This window comes from Pristiophorus japonicus, chromosome 12, assembly GCF_044704955.1.
Source record: "Pristiophorus japonicus isolate sPriJap1 chromosome 12, sPriJap1.hap1, whole genome shotgun sequence".
NCBI classification, from domain to species: domain Eukaryota; kingdom Metazoa; phylum Chordata; class Chondrichthyes; family Pristiophoridae; genus Pristiophorus; species Pristiophorus japonicus.
In genome coordinates, this window is record NC_091988.1 from 50,330,236 (window position 1) to 50,354,464 (window position 24,229).

The window sequence follows — 24,229 nt, forward strand, 5'->3', positions numbered from 1 at the left end:
CAACCACCACTGCACAAGCTGGGCCCATACTCGAGGGAGAGGGTAAGTCCTGCAAATTCCACAGTCTGGTTTTGCTAAATGTTAAGTACTGCACGGGCTAGCCATGCTTTGGTTCCTGAGGATGTCTCCGTCAGCTACGCTTCGGTTGATGCAGTGTGCTATCATTCATCGTGGTCCTTCAAATCAGCCTGCTGCCAGCGCTATGTGAGCCTACTCATGCCACCCACTCTGCCCCTAACCATTTGTCTGTTCCTGACCAAGAGCATGAGGGGGAGGGGAAGGATGAAGCCCCACTCTTGTGCTCACTCTGGAGGGGGTACAGGTACCACCCATTGGAGGCGTCAGCCCCTTTCTTGAGTGGTACAAGTGTTGGGACATTCCATGGTTTCACACAGTCAGAGGCTGCGGGCTCCAGTAGGGTGCAGCAAGCCACACCCAGGGCCCCACCGTCCGACGCTGCGAGTCCCAGTGGGATGCAGTGAGCTACACCCAGGATGAGGAGGGGGAAGGAGAGCTCGACAGCACTCTGCTGAGGTGCAGGATCTAACAGATGTGGTTCAGATGATGGCAATGAATGCGGAGAGCATTGACCTTACGCGGTGGGTGATGCGGTATTAGGACTGTCGGGAGAAGTAACAACACTCTCACGAGAAATGGGAACACTGTCTAGGCACATGAGGGAGGGAATGTCGGAGTTAGCTGCTGCAATAAGGGAACACGCCTAGACCATGCATTCATTGACAGAATCAACTGCCACTCACACTCCAATCCCCAGACCAGCCTCTTTCGAGGCCCAAGCCGGGCCTTCCACATTACCACCTGCCCATGCGCCCCCCTCAAATCAAGAAGTGCGCTTTACCAGAAATGCTCGAAAGAATAAGCTTGGTACCAACCAGAGAAACGCTGTGCCATCATCTGTGGGCAGGGGTGAAGTCGCCAAGACCAAGCACGGCTAGCGGTCTTAGAATAAGGTGGAGGAGAGATGGGTGCAGCCTTTCTTTGCTGTTGTTATTACTGTTGTAACTGTTCTCAAATTAAAAGTGTTTTGTAAGTGATGTAAATTTACAAGTTTAAAAGTTTGCAAGTGATCTTTACTGAAAACTTTAAAGTTTGATACAAGAATATTTTTATTAAAGTTAAGTACAAACAAGTGTTAAACTTTTGAATAAAATATATTTTAAATTCTAACTAAATCATTTCCATTATTTGTTCCATTAACACCACAACCTTTTGAAGTAAAGAATAATCATTTCCATTATTTCTTCGATTAACACAACACAACATTACAGAACAGGTCCAAACAGTAAACATGGTCCATTTAGAGCAGTTACTGCTGAGCCTTCAGGCAGTAAAGCGTTCACTGATGAGCTGCTGGCACAAGGCTCGAGCGATCGTTAAAGGGGCATAATGGCCGGCCCTCCTCCACCGTCGTGCTCCGGGCTCAGGTAGTTGCATGGCTTCCTCCTCCACATCATCTGCATGTTCCTCCTCATCATCAGCCACTCTCCCCTCAGGTGAGTTTTCCATCTGCCACTGCCTCATGATAGCCAAGTTATGCAGCATGCAGCACACAACAGTGAACTGACCAACGATCTCAGGGGAGTATTGCAAGTAGCTTGTGGAATGGTGCAAGCATCGGAAATGCTGCTTCAAGATGCCAATAGTCCTCTCTATTATGCTGCGCGTCGCAATGTGCGACATGTTGTATTCCCAATCAGCTTCTGTCCGGGTTACGCATAGGGGCGTCATGAGCCAGGTGGCCGTACCCTTTGTCTCTCAGCAGCCAGCTCTGTCCTTCTGGCTGCTGCTGAAACATGGCAGAAATAGCGCTCTCGCATTGGATGAATGCATCTTGGGTGCTCCCAGGATATCTTACATCAACTGACAGGATGCGATGCATGTCGTCACAGTCGAGCTGCACATTCACGGAGTGGAAGTCTTTTTCTGTTCCTGTACATCTCGGAATCCTCCAAAAGGTGCTCACAAGGCGATGCAGCCCTGTACCTTTGGGAAGCCAGCAATCCTGGAGAAGCCCACAGCCCTGTCACACACTGCCTGGGCAGTCATGGGGAACTTTATGCAGTCGTTCCTGCAGGCATATACTGCAGCAGTCATCTGCCGAATGCATGTTGAGAAATGGCACACACATCCCCAGTTGTGGCCTGGAATGATCCAGATGCATAGAATGAAAGTGTAGCTATAACCTTTACTTTGACTGACAAAACAGTCCTCCTGACGCTTTGAGGTTGCAGGTCTACTTTTACTAATTCACAGATCTCGTTTACAACTTCTTTGCGGAAACGCAGCCTTCTCACAGTCTACATCACTCAGATGCAGGTATGAATGCCTGTCTCAATATACCAGACGTGGGTAAGGCCTCCTGCCCATCATCCTACGTGCTCTGAGGTTCCTCATGCGATGATGTATAATCAATCGTCTTCTCCGCAACACCATCAGGCAGAAGGTTTGCACGAGATATGGCATTGTCAATATCGCAGCTTTGCAAGCAGCTCAAAACAGCAGGACAAAGGACTTAAACCTTCTTTCCTCTCTCTCTTTCTCTTTTCCCGCCCCCCACCAACCCCCCCGTCCCGCCCCCCACAAGGTCGACGCCCTAGTATGGGACCACACCCTGATCTACGCATGCGCAATAGGCTTGCTTAGAATGGGAAGCTAGGCATTCAACAAAGACATCTGGGGAAACGAAGTTGAATGCAATTCTTTGATTTTTTTTTTCCCCCCCCCCAACGTACCACCGACTGAACCTCTCCTCACCGGGTTCGAGGGTCGGCAGCAGAATTGCTCCCTCGCCCAGACACTAGCTCGGTGTTCACCTCTGCCCCGACTTCTTTTGAAGCTGCTGTAGGTATAAGGGTTCTCATCCTTTCAGTTCAGCTTCCACCCCACCCTCCGCCCCATGTCTTTTGAAGCCGAGCCCGTGTCCGGGCGAGGGAGCGATTCTGCCGGCCGATGCTCCGACCCTCGGGCCCGGTGAGGAGATGCTCGGTGGTGGCGTGGTACTTTAATTTCTTTCAAAGAATTGCATTAGACTTCCATTTTCTCCCTTTTGACTTTGAAAAAAATTAAGCTTCATGATGCATATTCTTTGTCTTCTTGACTCCCTCCAAAAAACTTACACAATCGATCTTTTCCTCCAGGTTCTGGCTCTGTGATCGTCAGGAATTTTACGTCAAAAAGCAGAAGTCAGAGTTATGAGTACATAAATTTTACCTTCCTCAACCTGATTACGACCATAAAAAGTTATAACATGTTCACAATGGCCTTGGGAAGAATTTTAAAAACAAGATTGATTTCTTCAGTCTTATATCGTTTTCTGCGATGGTTTTTCTTAAGTGCCCAGAAGGTTTTTTGGCAGTGGTCACGAACGCCGTCCAAGGAAAAATGCAAGTTGGCCAAACTTGCTTAACTGAGAAACTGGCACAGACGTCAGGTTACGCCCCCTATGACACAAAAAAATACTAACCTAAAAAAGTCGAGTTAAACTGGAGCAGAAACTTTGGGGAAAACTTGGGATATTTAAAATTTACAAAAAAAAAAGTGGCACACGCTAAAAAAAACGGCGCTGATAACTGGGGAAAATTGAGCCCCATGAATCAGCTTACCGCTGAAACAGAGTAGAAGCATTCATTCGCCAGATCAGTAATGATTACCCAATAGGAATCGCCTCCTTAAATACTTTTCAAATCCCTCCATGGCCTCGCCTATTTCTGTAATCTCCTTCATCCCCACAACCCTCCCCCCCCCCCCGGGATTTCTCCTTATATGGTGCGGTGTCAAATCTAGTGTCTTATAATACTCCTGTGAAGCGCCTTGGGACATTTTACTATGTTAAAGGCACTACATAAATACAAGTCATTGTTGTTGTTGAATTGAGCATTTAGCAACCCAGATGTCCAACTCACTTTGGGAGACCAGTGTTAAATGTTGCGCACTTACCCATGTCCTTTTCAATCCAATCGTACATCATTCCTTTGATATGGACGCTACTTATGGCATCCTGAAAAGATAGAAGAAACCAATAAGGATCTCAAAGTTGAAAAAGGTTTTGTTTTTTCATGGCAGTGTCTCCATAAAAGATCAACATTAAAAATCCTAAATTCATGGTCCCCTTGTGCCCGCCCCCACAGACAATTATATACTTTTAGGAAACCCCGCCCCCAGAAGTACACCCACAGAAAGAATGTTCAAAGTGGTGATGAGCACATTTACAAATGTCTTGCCAGAGTACTGCACCAGTTGCATCAGCTCAATTTCCTCCTTTCTTAACAGTGTTCAACCAATCCAACAGCCTACACATCCAGGGTCCAGCTAATCTTTGCTTAATCTGTTAACCGTGCCCAAGGGTCCCCGGCTGCAGTCTCCTGCCACTGGTTTTCCCATCAGCAGCTAGCCAGGCTGTCAATTTGGCCGGCTGTCGGGCGGAAAACAGAAGAAAAATAAATAAAGTGAGATCCTGCCATTAAATTCGCCTTGCCAGCTTCTCGGGTTGTGTTAGGCCTCCCCCACACCCTCCCACCTCCCTGTAAATGTCAAGGTCATCATTTTTTTGTTTTAAACCTTTGCCCCAATTTTTAAAATACAAACCATGAGTTCTTTCTCAGATCTCTGCTCTTTGAACTAAAGCTGTGCAGTTCTTAACATGAACCAAAATGATACTGGGAGATACTAGCACATGATTAATTAACACATTTGTCCTCATTGTGGTTTTAGTAGAGTCGTTAATCAAGTAAAAGGTGCCAGCACCTCCGCTGATGATGATGATAAAAGAGACAAGAATTTTAGATTAAGTGTTTGTTTGGAATTTTCCCAGAACCTCATTTCAAGGCCCTAATTCTCCTTCCACCCTTTATCCATAGGTACAGTATAGTGCCAAAACCAACTCCCATCAATCTGAATTCAGTTTACTGTGCAGCCAAGTCACAGCAACTTAAAATTACTATATAGAAAACAATCAATCTAGATTTTAAAAATTCTCCCCAAGGCCATTATGAACATGTTATAACCTTTTATGGTTGCAGTCAGGTTTAGGAAGGTATAATTTATGTACTCATAACTCTGACCTCTACCTTTTGACCTAAAACGTCTGACGATCACAGAGTCAGAACCTGGAGGAAAAGATCAATGGTGTAAGTGCAAAAACCACATCTTCCTGCATACTGCACATGCCCTTAAGATTCATAGGGACTTGCATCGAAATAACTGTCTAAATTAGGAACATTCCAATAAAAAGTAATTAAGTCCATACACTGGGTATGTTTACATGACCATAGGTGGTGTGCTTTGGTTGGCCAGCAATTCTTCCCATTACATTAACAAATCCAGCTGGCACGTGCACCCGAGATGAGGAGTAACCTTAATAAACGGAGTAAACCCAGGGGCAGGACTTTAACCCTACCTAGCTGGTAGGTGGGCAGTTAAAATGCTTATCCACTGGACAGCTACCTGGATTATGCAGTGTCCTATTTTAACCAGCTCTTCTGAGCAGGCGACAAAGGCAGCTGCCCGACGTTGGCGGGATCCTTCTTTAAATATGCTAATCAGGGTGCGATGAGGTCAAATCGCTCTCAGACAACATTACAACGCAGGCCTCAGCACAGAAGCAGCAGCAGTTTTCACACCAGCTGCGATTGTGCCATAATATTGCTGACTGACTATATACAGAAAGGGAAGTTTTTAAAACCACAGACCCTGCTTATACGAATAAATGTGTGTCTGCAGGCTTTTGTCCCCTTTAGAAGAAGTACAACAAGCAGGCATGAAGAAAGGAATGTGGGGCCCACAGCACAGTTTCTGGACCATCTGCTGGGGTCTAGGGGCCCCAGCTCCCATCTATTGTATATTAACTGCCTGACCCTGGGAATTCTGATCCTGTCAGGCATGTAGCCAAGTAGCACAAAAGGCAAAACTTGAGGCAGAGCTGTGTGTGTGAATAAGCTATTGTTATATCCTATTTGTTTATTTAAGCCATCCCTTCAAATAACAAAAGCATTTATATAGCGCCTTTAACATAGTAAAACATTCCAAGTCACTTCACGAGTGTAAATTAGATAAAAATTGACACTGAGGCAGCAAACTTTAAGACAGGCGACCAAATGTGAGATCAAAGTTGTAGTTTTTAAAAAAAAGAGTTTTTAAAAAGGAGGAGGGAGAGGTGGAGAGACAAAAAAAAAGATTGGGGAGCGAATTCCAGAGCTTACGGTCTAGATGATTGAAGGCACATCCGCCAATGGTGAGGTGAAGTGAGGAGGATGCACAGAGTTCTCGATGGGTTGTAGGGCTGGAGGTGGTTACAGAGATAGGCAGGACCATGGAGGGATTTGAACATCAAGGTGTTGGTGGGCCAGGAGCCAATGTAGATCAGCAAGCAGAGGTGTGATGGGTGAATGGGACTTGCTGGGTATTAGGATATGAGCAGCAGAGTTTTGGACGAGATCGAGTTTAAGAACATGTTTTTATTTCATGTGTATACATGATCTCCAGGGCAAAATTTTATAATTTGGTAATCTGGCTCCACTTGGGTTATGGCGACAGGACAGGATCACTATATGTTTGCTAAATCTTTACTACATTTTCCTCTGGAGTTCACATATACACGATAAACAAAAACAAATTTAAAGTTTAAAAGGGAAACCTTTTATCTTTATTTTTAAAACAGATATATCAATAGCTTAATCACAAGCACAGTTCTGTCACAAGTGTTCTGAAGCATATACTATTGCATAATGGAAGAATGAGATTCTGACCTCAGATTTTCACTCACTCCCACTTGCTTCTCCTTCCTGCAGTACATGCTGCTGAGGCCAACTTGAGCCCTGCAGAGATACTCTCTTAGCTTTTAAGAAACACATTTGTGTACCTTTTTCTCTTGAAATTGGACAAAGTTACATTACACAGCCACAGCTGAAGGCAAGCCATGGCAACATCAGCCTAACTGGAATGCACTGAAAGGAGGAAAGCAAAATCAACTAATGGAAGAAAATGCAGTAAGGTGTACATAAAAATACAAAAACAAATAAAGAACCTTTTCCCATTAAGTGCACTTCTGCAGCAAGTGAGTCCCCAAGCACTCTGGAGCCTTCACTATTAATGGAGGAGGGACGAGCTCATGATGGAGCCTCATCCCAAGTTGTAAAGTCTGGCCCGGCCCATTTAAACACCGATTTACATCTTTATTGAGGTCACACTTATGAAGATCACAGTCCCATTCTTGGCTCCCAATTACATGTTTCAAAATTAGATTTTCAAGGCTTGGCTCAATTTGGGGCCGACCTTGCAGGTTGCAAGACCACACTGGTGGCAGAGGGCCTCACAAAACTGGAACTTGCACCCAAGCCTAAACTCCTCCTGGTAGTGGCCAAGGCTTTTTTTTGGAGTGGGATTCAACTGGGTCCACTAAAATAAAGCGTCATTTCCAGGGCTGTTTGAGAGTGGACTCCTGTAGTCCCTTTAAGGATTCCATAAAAGCCTCTTTGCATGATTTGGAACACTTACCACAGGACAGTGTGTAAATTATCTAATCTCATCTCCAAATAAATCAAACAAGGTTTGACAAGAGGACAGTTTGACACATGTCTGAGGGATTTGAGATATAACTGAAATAAGGAAGCTATTTCACAATAATATACATAGAGCTTTACTGCATGGTATGTCCTTGCAGCCACTGACTGTCAGAAAGTAGAATTCCATCCATCATACCACACATATTCAATAGGTTCTATATTTAGTGAAGGAAACTGGTCCACGCTAGGGTTGCCAATCCTCCAGGATTGGCCTGGAGTCTCCAGGAATTAAAGATTAATCTCCTGGACACCGTTGCAAGCAGCCCAGGAGAAAAATCATAAGGGCATTAAAACACAATATTATGGGGTTTTTTCCCATTTTCTTTGAACGCTTATTTATTAATGATAAAAATGTTGGAGATGGAAAAAAAATTGTTGTTTGACAGAGTCAAGAATCAGCCAATTGGGTAACGAAGGTTTTTTTTGACTTACCAATTGGTGTAAGAATGTGATGCATTGAGAGGCCTAACGTGTCAGGCAACCAATAGCGGGAGTGTGGGGATGGGGCAGTTGGAGGCAGGAGGTCATGTGATGAAACCACCAGGTATACATTCAACCAGACTTGGCAACCCTAGTCCACAATGAAACCATGTCAATGTATTCCCGACGTACAATCCACGCTGTTTATTGGAATTAAAATAGAACGACAGCTGCAAACATGACAACATTGGTCTGCTGATGCAGCATTGAACAGCAACCAAAGCAGACAAATTTTCTATTTATATTCTATCTAGTCATCACTTCTGATTATTAGCCTACAAGTGAAGCTCTGCACGGTTAAGAGATGAAACATTAAATTTAATTAAACTTGTCTTTCTTTACTACAACTCTTGTTATGGGGATGAAAAAGTCAAATAGTTTAAGTGATTTTAATCATGTGGAAGGGTAGTGTGTAGAGAGTGTAAAACCATTTATATCACTTAGTAAACAAGACAATGAGTCCTTTTCAACTCTGTTCAGAAACAAAGAACAAACTGCATAATCAACCGATTCCTTTCCGGTGTTAGTAGCTACAAATCTGGGAAGTATTGGCGGTCCTATTCAGTCAAACTGTTAATACTGCAGCAAGTCCCAAGTCTCTTCCCATGGTCTGAGAATGCAGATTAACCTGGAGTAAACTTTATACTCACGGTCACATCTCTGAAGAGATGAACAGGATCATATTCGATGTTGTGGTTAATAAAATAGTCATTCACACACGAAAGAAGAGTCATTTCAGGAAGAGAGAAAATATCCATGAACTGTTTCATGGAAGGACCCTGAAGTGTAAACAAAAAAAACACAAAATGCAGATAAATACAGAGACCTATGTAAGCAAAAATGTCACCATTCTCCTGTGAACATGCCACATTTTGGAGTTTTCTACAATGATTTAACTCAATCCGTCGGGCAGGAATGGGGTGCGAGAGGCCCTATTGGTCAGAGTGCTGCATTTACTGCCCCATTCCCGCTCCAATCCCAACTGCTACCATTTTGCACAGGGCCTTTACTAGGGTAGCCCAGGCACTGCCTGAATCAGCGGAAACCTCATTAAATTATGCAAGCTGGGGTCCTATGATGTACATAGGACCCAGATAGCCAGTTCAAGGCACAAATGGGTGGAGCATGCACTGTGCATTCTCTCCCCACATTTGTACTGGACAGTGAGCGGCCTAACCAGCAATCATTAGAGACCACTGGAGGTAGTTCACAAAATGACACCAGAAACATTTTGTGTTGTTGCTGGACTCCAATGGAGCACAGAAAAAAAAAAAATCAGGGTCTTCCTCTTGGTTTTCCTTCATTCCCTCCTCCCAGGCTCTGACTGTCAGCCAGCTTAGCACATGAGACAGCCAATTTCATACAAACATAGAAAATAGGTGCAGGAGTAGGCCATTCGGCCCTTCGAGCCTGCACCGCCATTCAATGAGTTCATGGCTGAACATGCAACTTCAGTACCCCATTCCTGCTTTCTCACCATACCCCTTGATCCCCCCAGTAGTAAGGACTACATCTAACTCCTTTTTGAATATATTTAGTGAATTGGCCTCAACAACTTTCTGTGGTAGAGAATTCCACAAGTTCACCACTCTCTGGGTGAAGAAGTTTCTCCGCATCTCGGTCCTAAATGGCTTACCCCTTATCCTTAGACTGTGATCCCTGGTTCTGGACTTGCCCAACATTGGGAACATTCTTCCTGCATCTAACCTGTCTAAACCCGTCAGAATTTTAAACGTTTCTAATGAGATCCCCTCTCATTCTTCTGAACTCCAGTGAATACAAGCCCAGTTGATACAGTCTTTCTTGATATGTCAGTCTCGCCATCCCAGGAATCAGTCTCGTGCACCTTCGCTGCACTCCCTCAATAGCAAGAATGTCCTTTCTCAAGTTAGGAGGCCAAAACTGTACACAATACTCCAGGTGTGGCCTCACCAAGGCCCTGTACAACTGTAGCAACACCTCCCTGCCCCTGTACTCAAATCCGCTCGCTATGAAGGCCAACTTGCCATTTGCTTTCTTAACCACCTGCTGTACCTGCATGCCAACCTTCAATGACTGATGTACCATGACACCCAGGTCTTGTTGCACCTCCCCTTTTCCTAATCTGTCACCATTCAGATAATAGTCTGTCTCTCTGTTTTTACCACCAAAGTGGATAACCTCACATTAATCCACATTATACTTCATCTGCCATGCATTTGCCCACTCACCTAACCTATCCAAGTCACTCTGCAGCCTCATAGCATCCTCCTCGCAGCTCACACTGCCACCCAACTTAGTGTCATCCGCAAATTTGGAGATACTACATTTAATCCCCTCGTCTAAATCATTAATGTACAATGTAAACAGCTGGGGCCCCAGCACAGAACCTTGAGGTACCCCACTAGTCACTGCCTGCCCTCCCAAAGCCAGTGAGCTTGTTGGTGGACTGGAAATGAGGCCTAGGCCCCTTATGTCTTGGGCCTCCAGCTGGCAGATATGAGCAGACAGCTGCCGCCAGCCCATTCTCCACCAGTAGTTAAAATCGGCCCCAAGTGTCGATATTATATATTACCACATACATATCATAGCATTTTGCATAGTTACTTCCTGACAAAAGACAATTTTAAACATAACAGTACCAACAGGAAGTTAACGACCTCAGTTTAGCAATTCAGTAATGTACACTTTGGGCCCAAGTTTCCACATGATTTGCGCCTGATTTTTTAGGAGCAACTGGTGGAGAACGGACTATCTTAGAAATCGCAATTCTCCACATTTTTTTTTCTGCAGTTCTAGTGAGGTAGAACAATTCTACTTTGGAACAGAATTTTTTCTTCAAAAGGGGGCGTGTCCAGCCACTGACGCCTGATTTCAAAGTTTCCACAGTGAAAACGTACTCCAAACTAAAGTAGAATGGAGCAAGTGAAGATTTTTGTAGAACTGAAAAAACCTTGTCTACACATTAAAAAAATCAGGCGCAGGTTACAAATTAGGCGTCCAGAACGAGGTTGGGGGGGGGGGAAAGGAAGTCATGAAATTCTACAATAAATCCTTATTTATACTTCTACAAATATTATACAAATAAATCCAACCTGAATAAACATTTATAAGCAAAGAAAAGATTAAATAAACCATCTTCCTACCTGTGTGAAAATGCTTCAGCCATCGTTCGTTCCCACGGGAGGAAACCGCCATTTGTTGCCGCGGAGGGGAGGGAGGGGAAGGAGACAGCGGTTTGTTGCCGCGGAGGGGAGGGAGGGGAAGGAGACAGCGGTTTGTTGCCGCGGAGGGGAGGGAGGGGAAGGAGACAGCGGTTTGTTGCCGCGGAGGGGAGGGAGGGGAAGGAGACAGCGGTTTGTTGCCATGGAGGGGAGGGAGGGGGAGGAAACCGCCGTTTGTTGCCGTGGGGGGGGGGGGGGGAGGAGACAGTGAGAAGGGAAGCCTCAGTGCTGATGTGCTGATGGCAATGTGCTTTTATTAAAAAATTTTCAAAAATTAAACAGCTACAAAGAACTACAAAAATGGCCGAGTGCCAATGTTTCCTTCACACTGCACGTGCGCGAACGCTCCAACGCGCACGCGCAGCGTTGCCGGCAGGAAAAAAAAAAATTTAAATAGTACCCGCCCCCTCCCACTTACAAAATCGGCGCGAGTGTAGGCTCCGCCCCCCTGGGCGCCGCGCCAAACAGCTGCAAAGCGCTCGAGAATAGCGCGTTTTTTTTCTGGCGCGAAAAACGGGCGCCCAGCTTGGAGGAGCGCCCGTTTTTTTATTCTGTGGAAACTTGGGCCCAATGAATGTGTTTTTCCCCAATAGTTCTTACAAAAGAAACTCTAACCCAAACGGAATGGCAGACTGTAATACTAAAAGCACGTTACTGAGTGTTGGGTTGTGCTTTTATTGTATATTCTAGAATAGTTACAGTAATATGTGGCAGTCAGTAAAGCCTGCTTGAACAGAAATGTTCACTTTTCAGCTCGGTTGTCACTTGTCAAGTTGATATTTTTGACAACAGCTTGTGACTGCCACATTTGGATCAATTTGGACTGGAGTCATCTTCTCTCCATTTTAAATAATTGCAGTCCCTTAATTTCAAATAAATACAACTGCAAGTATTGAATGGATGCAGAAACCACCTCTAAACTGTAACATAGTTTGCCTGAACCCAATGGGAATCAACTATTTTTGTTGGAAATTCCACCATCTATTCCATTTACTAGCTGATATTTGCCAACCAGGTGAGATATATGCCAATCTGAAATGATAATAGCCAGCTTCCGCCTTGAACTGCAGAAATACCAGGCAATCTGGAATCCCATTTCTTAGAAACTTATATAAAAACATCTCCCTCTCTTCACAAAAGGCATCTAAATTCACCCAAAGACTTTTGTTCGACTGCCACTAAAGATTATAGCAATGCACACCTCTACTAATTTAGTGTGTGAGTCAATACATGATATCAGCGGGTGACCTTGCAATTACTGGAGGAACACAATGTCCCATATTTAACCTGACGTGTAAACATACTTGTGTTTACTGGTCCACAAAAGAATTGCAGATTTGTACTAAATATATTTTGTAAAAATACAAGGCAAGGTGGTAATATACAAGCTTTGGTTTACACAAAGCTGAAATAGCTTGGCACAGCCCAAGCTGCCAGTTGTAGACTGGTGACTGCTATCTGTCGATAATGTTCTGCTTTCAGATTTATACTGGCTGCCAGAAAATTAAAGGTTTATCCCTAAGTGGCCAGTTCGAAATTTATAACAAACACCAGCTGCTTTATCTGCAGAGCAGAATGGAGTGGGGAGTGGCGAGTGTCATGCTAGCCCTTCACGCCCCTCGACATGACTTCCCAATCTCAGCCGTGTTAAACAGAAATATCCGTCTGAGGAACAAAATAAAAATGCAAGATAACGTGATCACTGGCTAGGTTCATTCGCCTCTGCTAGCTGGTCAAAATAATGATACTGGTGAAGATTGGAGCACAGCATCCCCCTCTCTACTACAACCATCTCAGCCAGAAGTGGTACATGGACTGGGGGAAGCGGAGTCAACTGGAGTGAGGAAATCATTATTACTTTTAAATGGTAGAGGCGTTTGTATCCTTGCCAAAAACAAGTAAAATCATGTGCCTAAGGGTATAGTTGTCTCTAATGTCCTTTATATGGCTTATAAGCAATAATTAATAACTAAAAAAACCACAACATGACAAAGCAGTGCACACAAATGGAATACATATCACTGGTATTATCAAACACTTTAGTGTTGTCTTACAGTCTGAATGTTCAAGGATAAATCTTTTAAAATAATTGGTCAATGCAATAAAAATAGGAATGGGGGCCAAAAGTCTATGGCTGTTCCAATATATTTATGCCATAATTCCTCCAGGATTGTACTGTACCTGAAAGGCCATTAATTAGGCCAGACTCTGGTTATGCCAGGTCTCCGCCCTTCCCCGGAACCAATGTCCCAGAAATAGTAGAATGTGGACAGACAATACAGGTACAGCGGAGAATCCGGAATTCCGGAATCCATACTGTTCTGGAATTTGGACACTGGAGCGATCCATGCTAGGGTCGTCCAGAATCCAGAAAATGTTCTGGAATCCGGAGCCCCGCCTCAGGCCATCACCGATCTCGCTCCCGCCTTGTGCCGCTGACCCCTCCCCTACCTCGGTATTGAGAGTACGCTCTGTTTTCCGTCTGCTTTACTTTGTGTTTCGATGTGTCTTCTAAAGTATTGGAGCATTCTGCGGTGCTGCTTTGAGCATTGACCCTGGAGGCTTCTGGGCCAATCTGCTGCTTGGCCCAGGCCTTTCCGTACTCGGGAAGTCACAAAGATGTCCCGAAGTCCAGAAATACACGAACCTGGGCTCGGGCGTTTCCAGATTCATGACGTCACAAAGATGTTCTGAAGACCAGAAATACACAGAATCCGGAGCGGCCTCGATCCCGTTGCTTCCACATTCTCAACGCTGTACCTGTACAATTTTCTGTTCAGTCCACAGTTTAAAAAAAAAGGAAGCTGCTTTTTATGATGACCGTTATGGAGAAAATAAATTACGATGACATAGGTCAGATGCCGCTGGTTAACTGACCCGACTGGCCCCATGGGTACAATCATTTCATTGCGCTGTACATCAGTTTCTGTGCGGATAATCATTTAATGGAGTATATCACTGCAATTAATATATTGCTATTTAGCCAAATTATTTGGGTTTATTTCAGTCTGACTGAATAATGTTTAATCCCACAGTGCAGGATTTAAAATCAATGGATCCAATCTACTTTCCTTCAGAGTAGCTTGTGTTACCCTGCACACTGCAAACAATTGGGGTACTAATGGACACCCATGATTCCTCTTAGAACAAGTACTAAATCCCAGCTGACTCATTGATGGAAAAATGTTTTCTCTTTTGGTGCACTCTTGCCAGAATATGCAGTGCTTGGCCAAGAGAGAAGGTGGGCAGCCTCCTCCCACGTGTCCACTCATACCACTGCTGGCCTGGTCACTAAGTGATGATGATTCCTCTCATTTCTCCCTCTCCTTACCATTAGCCAGTCCCAGGCCTTCTCTTGCCATTTTTGAACAGAAACGTAGCTAAGATCAGGAACTCACATAGTAGGTGAGGGGAGAGGTATAGAGAGAGAAATCAAACCTATGTTCTACCACTTGGTGTTGCAGTTTGTGCTTTACATAAACTTTAAAAAAAATTACCTTGCCATAGAAATCACTCATTTGGTGTAGAGGAACATGTTGAGTACCATCATACATATGAAACACCTCTTCATCTGGTACTGGACGGAGTCCTCTGCAAATATGTACAAAATTTCAGTAATTCATGAAATTACTTGTTTTATTTCCTTGACAGAATGGGCTTTCTATATGAAGGAGAAACATTCGGATAAAAAGTAGACCATAAAATGCTATTAACAAACTTGACAGCAATGGTTATCTGCATCAGATAGAAGACTCACCATCAGCTTTTCAAGGGAGAATAAGGATGGATAATAAATGATGACCTTGCTAGCAACACCCATATCCCAAGAAGTAATGTTTAAAAAATGAGATTGAGGTCAAATGGCTACAATACAGAATAAGCATTTTCACTTTTAGGAGCAGTTCAAATGTATGTGGTCGTTGATCTTATAAGCAGAAGAGTGTAGACGGGCATAATCTGATCCTTACAAGCAAACTTACTACCAAATCTCCTTTGTTTCGAACATAGACTTTCAGTTGCAAACTTTACAAAGCTGCATCAAAATGTACTTTTCCATTGCTGCTAACGAATAGCTGAAGTGACACACACACACACACAGTTCCAACTTCACCACATGTAACAATATTGAGCTATACAGAATATCGTACCTGTACACTGTTCCTAACTGGACATAATGGAAAGCATCGATCTTCATTAGAAACCCCTGTCAAAAAAAAATTATTTATTCACACAGCAGACTTTTGGGTAACAACAACAACCTTCAGTAGTCTCTCAGTAGAAACCTATTGCAGGGTTTTGAGATTTCTGGCAATTTGGCCTTGAAAGGATTTCAGGTTGATTTATACAGGTTGAACCTCCCTTATCCAGAACTCCCTTATCCAGAACTATTCCCGGCCACTGGATAGCACATGCGCAAAACTCCGACATGAACAAATGGAAGTCCTTCCTCGCTGCCGACTCCCGCAAATCGCTGGCCTGACCCCGCGATCCCCCACCATCACCCCCCCCCCCGGATCTCTCTGCTGCACTCCCAGCCTCAATAGCCCCTTGCTCAGTACCTGTACCATCGAATTTAACGTGATCACCCTTCATCTGGAAAAATCCCTTATCCAGAACAGGCCAGGTGCCGGGGGTTCTGGATAAGGGAGGCTCAACCAGTTGTTGCCATTAAGTCAAGTTCAGCCCACAAAAAGGGGTTGGGATATTTATTAGACCCATAAAAGGGGCCGAAATTCAGGGTCCGGATAAGGCCCGTTACCTCCGTTTTGCGGCAGCATCGAATGGTCGCCGCATTGCGGTCCATGGGCTGCCACAATCTAAATTCACCTCAGGGATTTTTCAGCCGGTCCCCAATTCCGCCCCACTGCTGCCGACCGCCCCAGGCGTGCCATCAAAGCACGCACCGCCATACCTCCATCTCACTCCGCACAAGATTTACCTCAGAAAATTGTTGGTCTGCCGCGCGGTGCCCCTGACAACTTTTTCTGTCGGTGCACCTGGTTTTTTGTTTGTGAGCCACGGCAGCACTTCAAGGGGAGGGTGCACTGCTGCGGCAGCTGTGTTTTTTTTTGCCGGCCGGCTTCCCGATCAGCCGGACAATTATCGCCCCGGGTTCGGCCTGGCCAAATCCCTCCTGGGTGGCCCAGTGATCGAACCAAAAAAACCTTTGAATGAGGGGAGGGACATGGTGACACATACGCGCACTGATGTCACCATCGCTCCACCGCTGAGCGACAGCGGCATAGATTTCGACCCACTCCCACCCCTCACCAGCACTTACCGCCGCACTTTCGCCACATTATGACCGACTTCTGGTCCAATGCGGAAAAAAACTTAAAAGCGGAGAAAATCGATCAGAAGCCCGCCTCATCGCACCAGACAGTAAAAACTTCAAAAAAGGTAACCCTCCTTATGAAAATGTCCTATTCAAGTTATTTTTTTCACATAAAGTAAACAGATTTGTTGGTTTACTGTTGGCCTCATCTCACTGGAGTGATTATCAGTCCACCTTACAGAAGGTAGTAGGATTGCACAAGGGACGCAAGATCAGGAGGATCCAGTCCACAGCACAAGGGATCTTACTGTTATGGCCCGTGGACAACACTATCATGTAACTCGATATTGGACAGTAAAGATACTCTCCAGATTGTAAGGAAGGTGGAGGCCACTTATGGGCACAACCAATGATGCTAAACCTAAGAATATATCTTGCGAAGACCAGAATTTGCAACACCCATGGTGAACATTTACTTACTAGACAGGTTGTTTTTACATACAGTCGGCCGGTGTCTTGCAAACTATATGTGGCTCTTTTGTGCCTGAAGCGCATCGCATTGCTTCATCACAACTGCCCACACATATATCCCAGAAAAGGGAAAAACTAGGGGAGATGGTGCTTCTATTGTCACAATGACAAACATTCAGCATGCAATGCTGTACAGAAAACAAGATGGTATGGCAGTCATCCGCAGCCACATAGAGGACAGACATTACATGGATTTTCAATTAAATAGACAAGCTTTACTGTGCACAGCAGATCCAGAGGTATCATGAGAGCAGTTCTACAAAGCACAGATAGTGATAGTAGAGAGAGAAAATGGGGAACAGAAGGTAGAGCTTTTAAATAGTTCACATAGAAAACTCCCAATGATACCACAGAACAAATTAGTTGCACATTTCAAATTCAAATGAATAAAGGATAGGAGTAGAAGCAGAGAGAAAAGTGCACACATACACAAAAAGAATAGGAGGTGGGGTAGCTCTGTTAATAAAGGATGATATCAGGGCAGTTGAGAGAGACGATATTGGCTCTAATGAACAAAAGGTTGAATCATTGTGGGTGGAGATTAGAGATAGTAAGGGGAAAAAGTCACTGGTAGGCGTAGTTTATAGGCCCCCAAATAATAACTTCACGGTGGGGCGGGCAATAATCAAGGGAATGATGGAGGCATGTGAAAAAGGAACGGCAGTAGTCATGGGGGATTTTAACCTACATATCGATTGGTCAACTCAAATCGCATGGGGTAGCCTGGAGGAGGAATTCATAGAATGCATACGGGATTGTTTCTTAGGATCAGTATGTTACAGAACCTACAAGGAAGCAAGCTATCTTAGATCTGGTATTGTGTAATGAGACAGGAAAAATAAACGATCTCCTAGTAAAAGATCCTCTCGGAATGAGTGATCACAGTATGGTTGAATTTGTAATACAGATTGAGGGTGAGGAAGTTGTGTCAGAAACGAGAGTACTATCCTTAAACAAAGGGGACTACAGTGGGATGAGGGCAGAGTTGGCTAAAGTAGACTGGAAACCAGGACTAAACGGTGGCACAATTGAGGAACAGTGGAGGACTTTTAAGGAGCTCTTTTATAGTGCGCAACAAAAATATATTCCAGTGAAAAAGAAGGGTGGTAAGAGAAGGGATAACCAGCTGTGGATAACCAAGAAAATAAAGGAGAGTATCAAATCAAAGACCAATGCATATAAGGTAGCCAGTGTTAGTGGGAAATGAGAAGATTGGGAACATTTTAAACAACAGCAAAGAATGACTAAAAAAGCAATAAAGAAAGGAAAGATAGATTACGAAGGTAAACTTGCGCAAAACATAAAAACAGATAGTAAAAGCTTTTACAGATATATAAAACGGAAAAGAGTGACTAAAGTAAATGTTGGTCCCTTAGAAGATGAGAAGGGGGATTTAATAATGGGAAATGTGGAAATGGCTGAGACTTTAAACAATTATTTTGCTTCGGTCTTCACAGTCGAAGACACAAAAATTGCTGGTCACAGGAATGTGGGAAGGGAGGACCTTGAGACAATCACTATCACTAGGGGGGGTAGTGCTGGACAGGCTAATGGGACTGAAGGTAGACAAGTCCCCTGGTCCTGATGAAATGCATCCCAGGGTATTAAAAGAGATGGCGGAAGTTATAACAGATGCATTCGTTATCATCTACCAGAATCTCTGGACTCTGGGGAGGTGTCAGCGGATTGGAAAGCAGCTAATGTAACGCCTCTGTTTAAAAAAGGGGGCAGACAAAAGGCAGGTAACTAACTATAGGCCGGTTAGTTTAACATCTGTAGTGGTGAAAATGCTTGAAACTATTAAGGAAGAAATAGCAGGACATCTAGATAGCAATAGTGCAATCAAGCAGACGCAGCATGGATTCATGAAGGGGAAATCATTTTTAACTAATTTACTGGAATTCTTTGAGGATATAACGAGCATGGTGGATAGAGATGTACCGATGGATGTGGTGTATTTAGATTTTCAAAAGGCATTCGATAAGGTGCCACACAAAAGGTTACTGCAGAAGATAGAGGTACGCGGAGTCAGAGGAAATGTATTAACATGGATAGAGAATAGGCTGGCGAACGGAAAGCAGAGAGTCGGGATAAATGGGTCCTTTTCGGGTTGGAAATCGGTGGTTAGTGGTGTGCCACAGGGATCGGTGCTGGGACCACAACTGTTTACAATATACATAGATGACCTGGAAGAGGGGACAGAGTGTAGTGTAACAAAATTTACAGATGACACAAAGATTAGTGGGAAAGCGGGTTGTGTAGAGGACACAGAGAGGCTGCAAAGAGATTTGGATAGGTTAAGCGAATGGGCTAAGGTTTGGCAGATGGAATACAATGTCGGAAAGTGTGAGGTCATCCACCTTGGGGGAAAAAAAAAAAACAGTAAAAGGGAATATTACTTGAATGGGGAGAAATTAAAACATGCTGAGGTGCATGAATCCCAAAAGTTAGTTTGCAGGTGCAGCAGGTAATCAGGAAGGCAAATGGAATGTTGGCCTTCATTGCGAGAGGGATGGAGTACAAAAGCAGGGAGGTCCTGCTGCAACTGTATAGGGTATTGGTGAGGCCGCACCTGGAGTACTGCATGTAGTTTTGGTCACCTTACTCAAGGAAGGATATACTGGCTTTGGAGGGGGTACAGAGACAATTCACTAGGCTGATTCCGGAGATGAGGGGGTTACCTTATGATGATAGATTGAGTAGACTGGGTCTTTACTCATTGGAGTTCAGAAAGATGAGGGGTGATCTTATAGAAATATTTAAAATAATGAAAGAGATAGACAAGATAGAGGCGGAGAGGTTGTTTCCACTGGTCGGGGAGACTAGAACTAGGGGGCACAGCCTCAAAATACAGAGGAGCCAATTTAAAATCGAGTTGAGAAGGAATTTCTTCTCCCAGAGGGTTGTGAATCTGTGGAATTCTCTGCCCAAGGAAGCAGTTGAGGCTAGATCATTGAATGTATTCAAGTCACAGATAGATAGATTTTTAACCAATAAGGGAATTAAGGGTTACGGGGAGCGGGCGGGTAAGTGGAGCTGAGTCCACGGCCAGGTCAGCCATGATCTTATTGAATGGCGGAGCAGGCTCGAGAGGCTAGATGGCCTACTCCTGTTCCTAATTCTTATGTTCTTATGAATAAAGCAAGAAAAAAAAAAAGAGGGAAAGGAATAAAAAATATGAGAATGAGAGGCAAGATGAAATAGTGGAACAAAGGGAGAGAGAGAAAATATGAGATACAGAAGGAATTAAAAATAATGAGAGAAAGGACAAAAAGACAGGGACAGATGGCATTAAAGATAAGAGATAGAATAAGAGGGAATGGGTGAAGAGGGAATGCATTAGGCAGGACTGAGAGCTGCAAGGGAAAATTAGAGAGAATAACAGAGGGGAAAATAAGACAGGGAAAGAGGTGTAAAAAAAAAAAATGGAACAAGAGGATACATTCCTGATTTCATGCAAGTAGTTAAAACCAAAAGGATGTCAAAAGCCAATTGAGTATGTCAATTATTTTTCCATCACCTAATCTGGATTGGCCGCCCCTGCACGGCAATATAAAATAAATACACACATGGGGTAGTGTCTTCATGAAACAGTTCATGACTTTTTTCTTTAGGGGGTGACGATGGAGAAAGGGGGATAATAGATGTACATCAATCTATTCACAATGACGTGACAAGCAAATGGTAATGTAATTTGCTTTGGAACACTGCTTATTTGCAAGAAGACCACACGCGCGCGCACACACACACACACACAGACACACACTCACATTACCTTCCGCACGTCGTAATGAAGGCCTCTGATGGCAAAGTTAGGCTGGTATTCATACTCCTTGATGCCTTCTGGGTACTAAAATAAATAATTGAGATAAATATTCAAGGTAAAAAAGCCACTTTAAAAAAAAAAAACAGCATTTTGCACACCTTTGCCTCTTGCCTCCTACACACAATTGCAAGGGACACTTGTGCAGCACGATACAGGTGAAATATCATGTGTGTGTTGGAGAGCTGATTGAGAACTGGTAAAACCATGGTTTGAAATATAACAGGACCCAATGGAAGAAAATATAATGTGCCTATATTCTTTAAGCCAGGTACCAGGATGATTATGATTCTCTTTAATCACCTCATAAGATATTAATTATTTCAACTGGATTTTTAGTTACAATGGAATTGGAAATGCTTTCTTTCAAGGTGAACCCAGTATTTCTCCAGGCTTTTGTGTGTTTTGAAACCTGTCTAACCACATTATATTTCATAAAATTATATAATTGACATAAATTAGCCTTTACTGATCATTTACTTGCCATTATTTGGGAATGATAATTCAAGAAATGAGTAAAAAACATAGAATAATAATCATGGGGGATTTCAACTGCCCTGATATTTATTGGACAGAAGAGGTAGGTAAAGGGAATAAGGGAATGGAGTACCTACAATGTGAACAGGACTCCTTTCTAAACCAATATGTAAAAAGCCCAACAATGGAGGATTCACTATTGGATCTAGTAATAGAATGAACCAGAATAGGTAAGAGAAGTAAAAGTAGGGGAACATCTACACAATAGTGACCATAATATAATAAGCTTCAAGATGATAATTGAGAAGGACATAAGATGAGAACCAGGGTAATAGATTGGAGAAAAGATGATTTTTAGGGACTGAGAATAGAACTTGGGAAAATAAAATGGGCAACAGTATTGACAAAAAAACGATGTAGAGCAACAATGGGAAACATTTAAAAGAGAGTGCAGGAGCAATATATTCCGCTAAAAAGGAAAGAACAAACTTAACACAAATGAGACTCCATGGATAAATAAAGCCATAAGGGAACAATTGAGGGCAAGGAAAGAGACATACATCAAGTTCATTGACAGCAGGGGAGAGCATGATATGGGAGAATATGAAAAGATTAGGAGGGAAGTAAAAAAAAAAACAATTAGGAAGGCAAAGAGGAACAATGAAATTAAATTATCAAGGAACAGGAAAAAAAAGTAAAATATTTTACAGGCATATCAATAAAAAAAAAGATTGGGATGGAAATAGGGCCATTAAGGGATAGACAGGATAATACCACAGGTAACGATAATGACAGAAATCTTAAATAATTATTTTGCTTCAGTCTTTATCAAGGAGATAGAACAGATGGACATGACATTGGATGATGAGATTAGTACATTTAAAATAAAGAGAGGGGTTACATTAAATAAATTAATCAAACTCAGAGGATAAAACTCCAGGTCTGGATGGATTGAATCCATGTATTTTAAAAGAAGCTGGGAAGAAATAACAGAGGCATTACTACACATTTAATAATTAGTTAGAAAAAGAAGTGCCAGAGGACTGGTGGATAGCTAATGTAATACCTATATATTTAAGGGGATAAAACATGCGCAAGGAATTATTTACCAGTCAGCTTAACATCGGTGGTAGGAAATATAATAGAATCCCTACTAAAAAAGAAAAAAGAAGATCTAGAAACCAAAAATATAACGAATAGTCTGCATGGATTTCAAAAGGAACCACCTCATTGAATTTTTTGAAAAGGTAACATAGAGTAGACGATGATAATGCAATTGATGTAATTTATCTAGATTGTCAAAAGGCCTTCGATAAGGTACCCCATAATAGGCTTATGAACAAGGTCAGAGAATGTGGAGTCAGGGGACAAGTAGCAAAATGGATAACTAGCTGGCCTCAAGACAGAAAGCAGAGAGTAGGGGTAAATGGTAGCTATTCACAGTGGCAGAAGGTGGATAGTGGTATTCCACAAGGATCAGTGCTGGGACCACTTTTGTTCACAATTTACATTAACGATGTTAGACTTTGGAATCAAAAAGACAATTTCTAAATTTGCGGATGACACCAAATTAGGGGCGATAGTCAATACTGAGGAGGATTGCAACAAATTACAGGAGGGCATTAATAAACTTGCAGAATAGGCATATAATTGGCAAGTTAAGTTCAACACAGATAAATGTGCGGTATTACATTTTGGTAGGAAGAATGGGGAGGTTACTTATTACTTGAAGAGTACGAGACAAGGCAGGGTAGAGGAGCAAAGGGATCACGGAGTAGAAATACACAAATCACAAAGTTACGACACAGATTAGCAAGGCCATAAAAAAAAGCAAACCAAGGTCTCTGTTTATTTCTAGAGGTATAGAATTGAAAAGTAGGGAAGTTATGCTAAACCTGTATCAAACCTTGGTTAGACCACACTGTGTACAGTTCTGGCCGCCAGATTATAAAAAGGATTATAGAGGCACTGGAGAGGGTGCAGAGAAGATTTACAAGGATGATACCAGAAATGCGAGGGTATACATATCAGTAAAGGATGCACAGGCTGGGTCTCTTTTCTCTTGAAAAACTGAGGGGTAACCTAAAATTATGAAAGATTTTGCCCACTTGTGGGGAAGAGCATAACTAGGGCCTATCGATATAAAATACACCAAGAAATCTAATAGGGAATTCAGAAGAAATGTTTTTACCCAGAGTGGTGAGAATGTGGAACTCGCTACCACAGGGAGTGGTTGAAGCAAATAGTATAGATGCATTTAAGGGGAGGCTAGACAAGCATATGAGGGGGGAAGGGAGTAGAGGGTTATGCTGATAGATTTAGATGAGGAAAGATCGGAGGAGGCTCGAATGAAGCATAAACACCAGCATGGGCTGGTTGGGCCGAATGGCCTGTTTCTGTAACCGTATATCCTATGTAATCATTTTTGAGTGACTTGTATTGTTTTATGCCCCAATTATACTGTGGAACCCAACATGATGTCAAATGGAAGGCAAGCAGTATCTGCGTGTCTCCTAACAGTGCCACACTTGATTTGTTTTTCCTCATTCAGAGAGAATCTTAGAACCCCTACTACAGAAATCGCTTGCACGGTTATTCATCTCCCCTCAATAAAAGCAATAAGACTGCTATTGAGTCTCTGTAAATCTCAAATGCATGCATGTAATCCCAAGCCAAAGCCTTCAATACCCGATTAGGCATTAGCACAAACTAAGCAAACAATTGAAGCCTTGAAAATATGCTGTAATGCATGAATGCCAAACTCATTTAGATTGAATTCCTTTGTCCACCATTTAACAGAAATGTTAAGCTTATATATTCACACTGCATAATTCCAAGACCTATCTTAATTACAGCATCA

The 24,229-nt window shown here is 43.1% G+C and overlaps 1 protein-coding gene across 9 annotated transcripts in view; it reads right to left on the bottom strand.

Moving 5' to 3' along the window:
• LOC139277236 (5'-nucleotidase domain-containing protein 2-like) overlaps positions 1-24,229 on the bottom strand; it is a 117,689-nt gene that overhangs the window by 70,025 nt on the left and 23,435 nt on the right. For all 9 annotated transcript variants that reach the window (XR_011596057.1, XR_011596059.1, XM_070895426.1 and 6 more), the window contains 5 exons: positions 20,845-20,919; positions 15,412-15,467; positions 14,761-14,854; positions 8,711-8,839; positions 3,958-4,018 (listed from right to left, as the gene is read on the bottom strand). Coding sequence is in view for 7 of the 9 variants with exons in the window: in XM_070895426.1 (XP_070751527.1) it covers positions 3,958-4,018; positions 8,711-8,839; positions 14,761-14,854; positions 15,412-15,467; positions 20,845-20,919 (415 nt within the window). In the remaining 2 variants the exon portion in view is untranslated. The remainder of the gene's footprint in view (positions 1-3,957; positions 4,019-8,710; positions 8,840-14,760; positions 14,855-15,411; positions 15,468-20,844; positions 20,920-24,229) is intronic.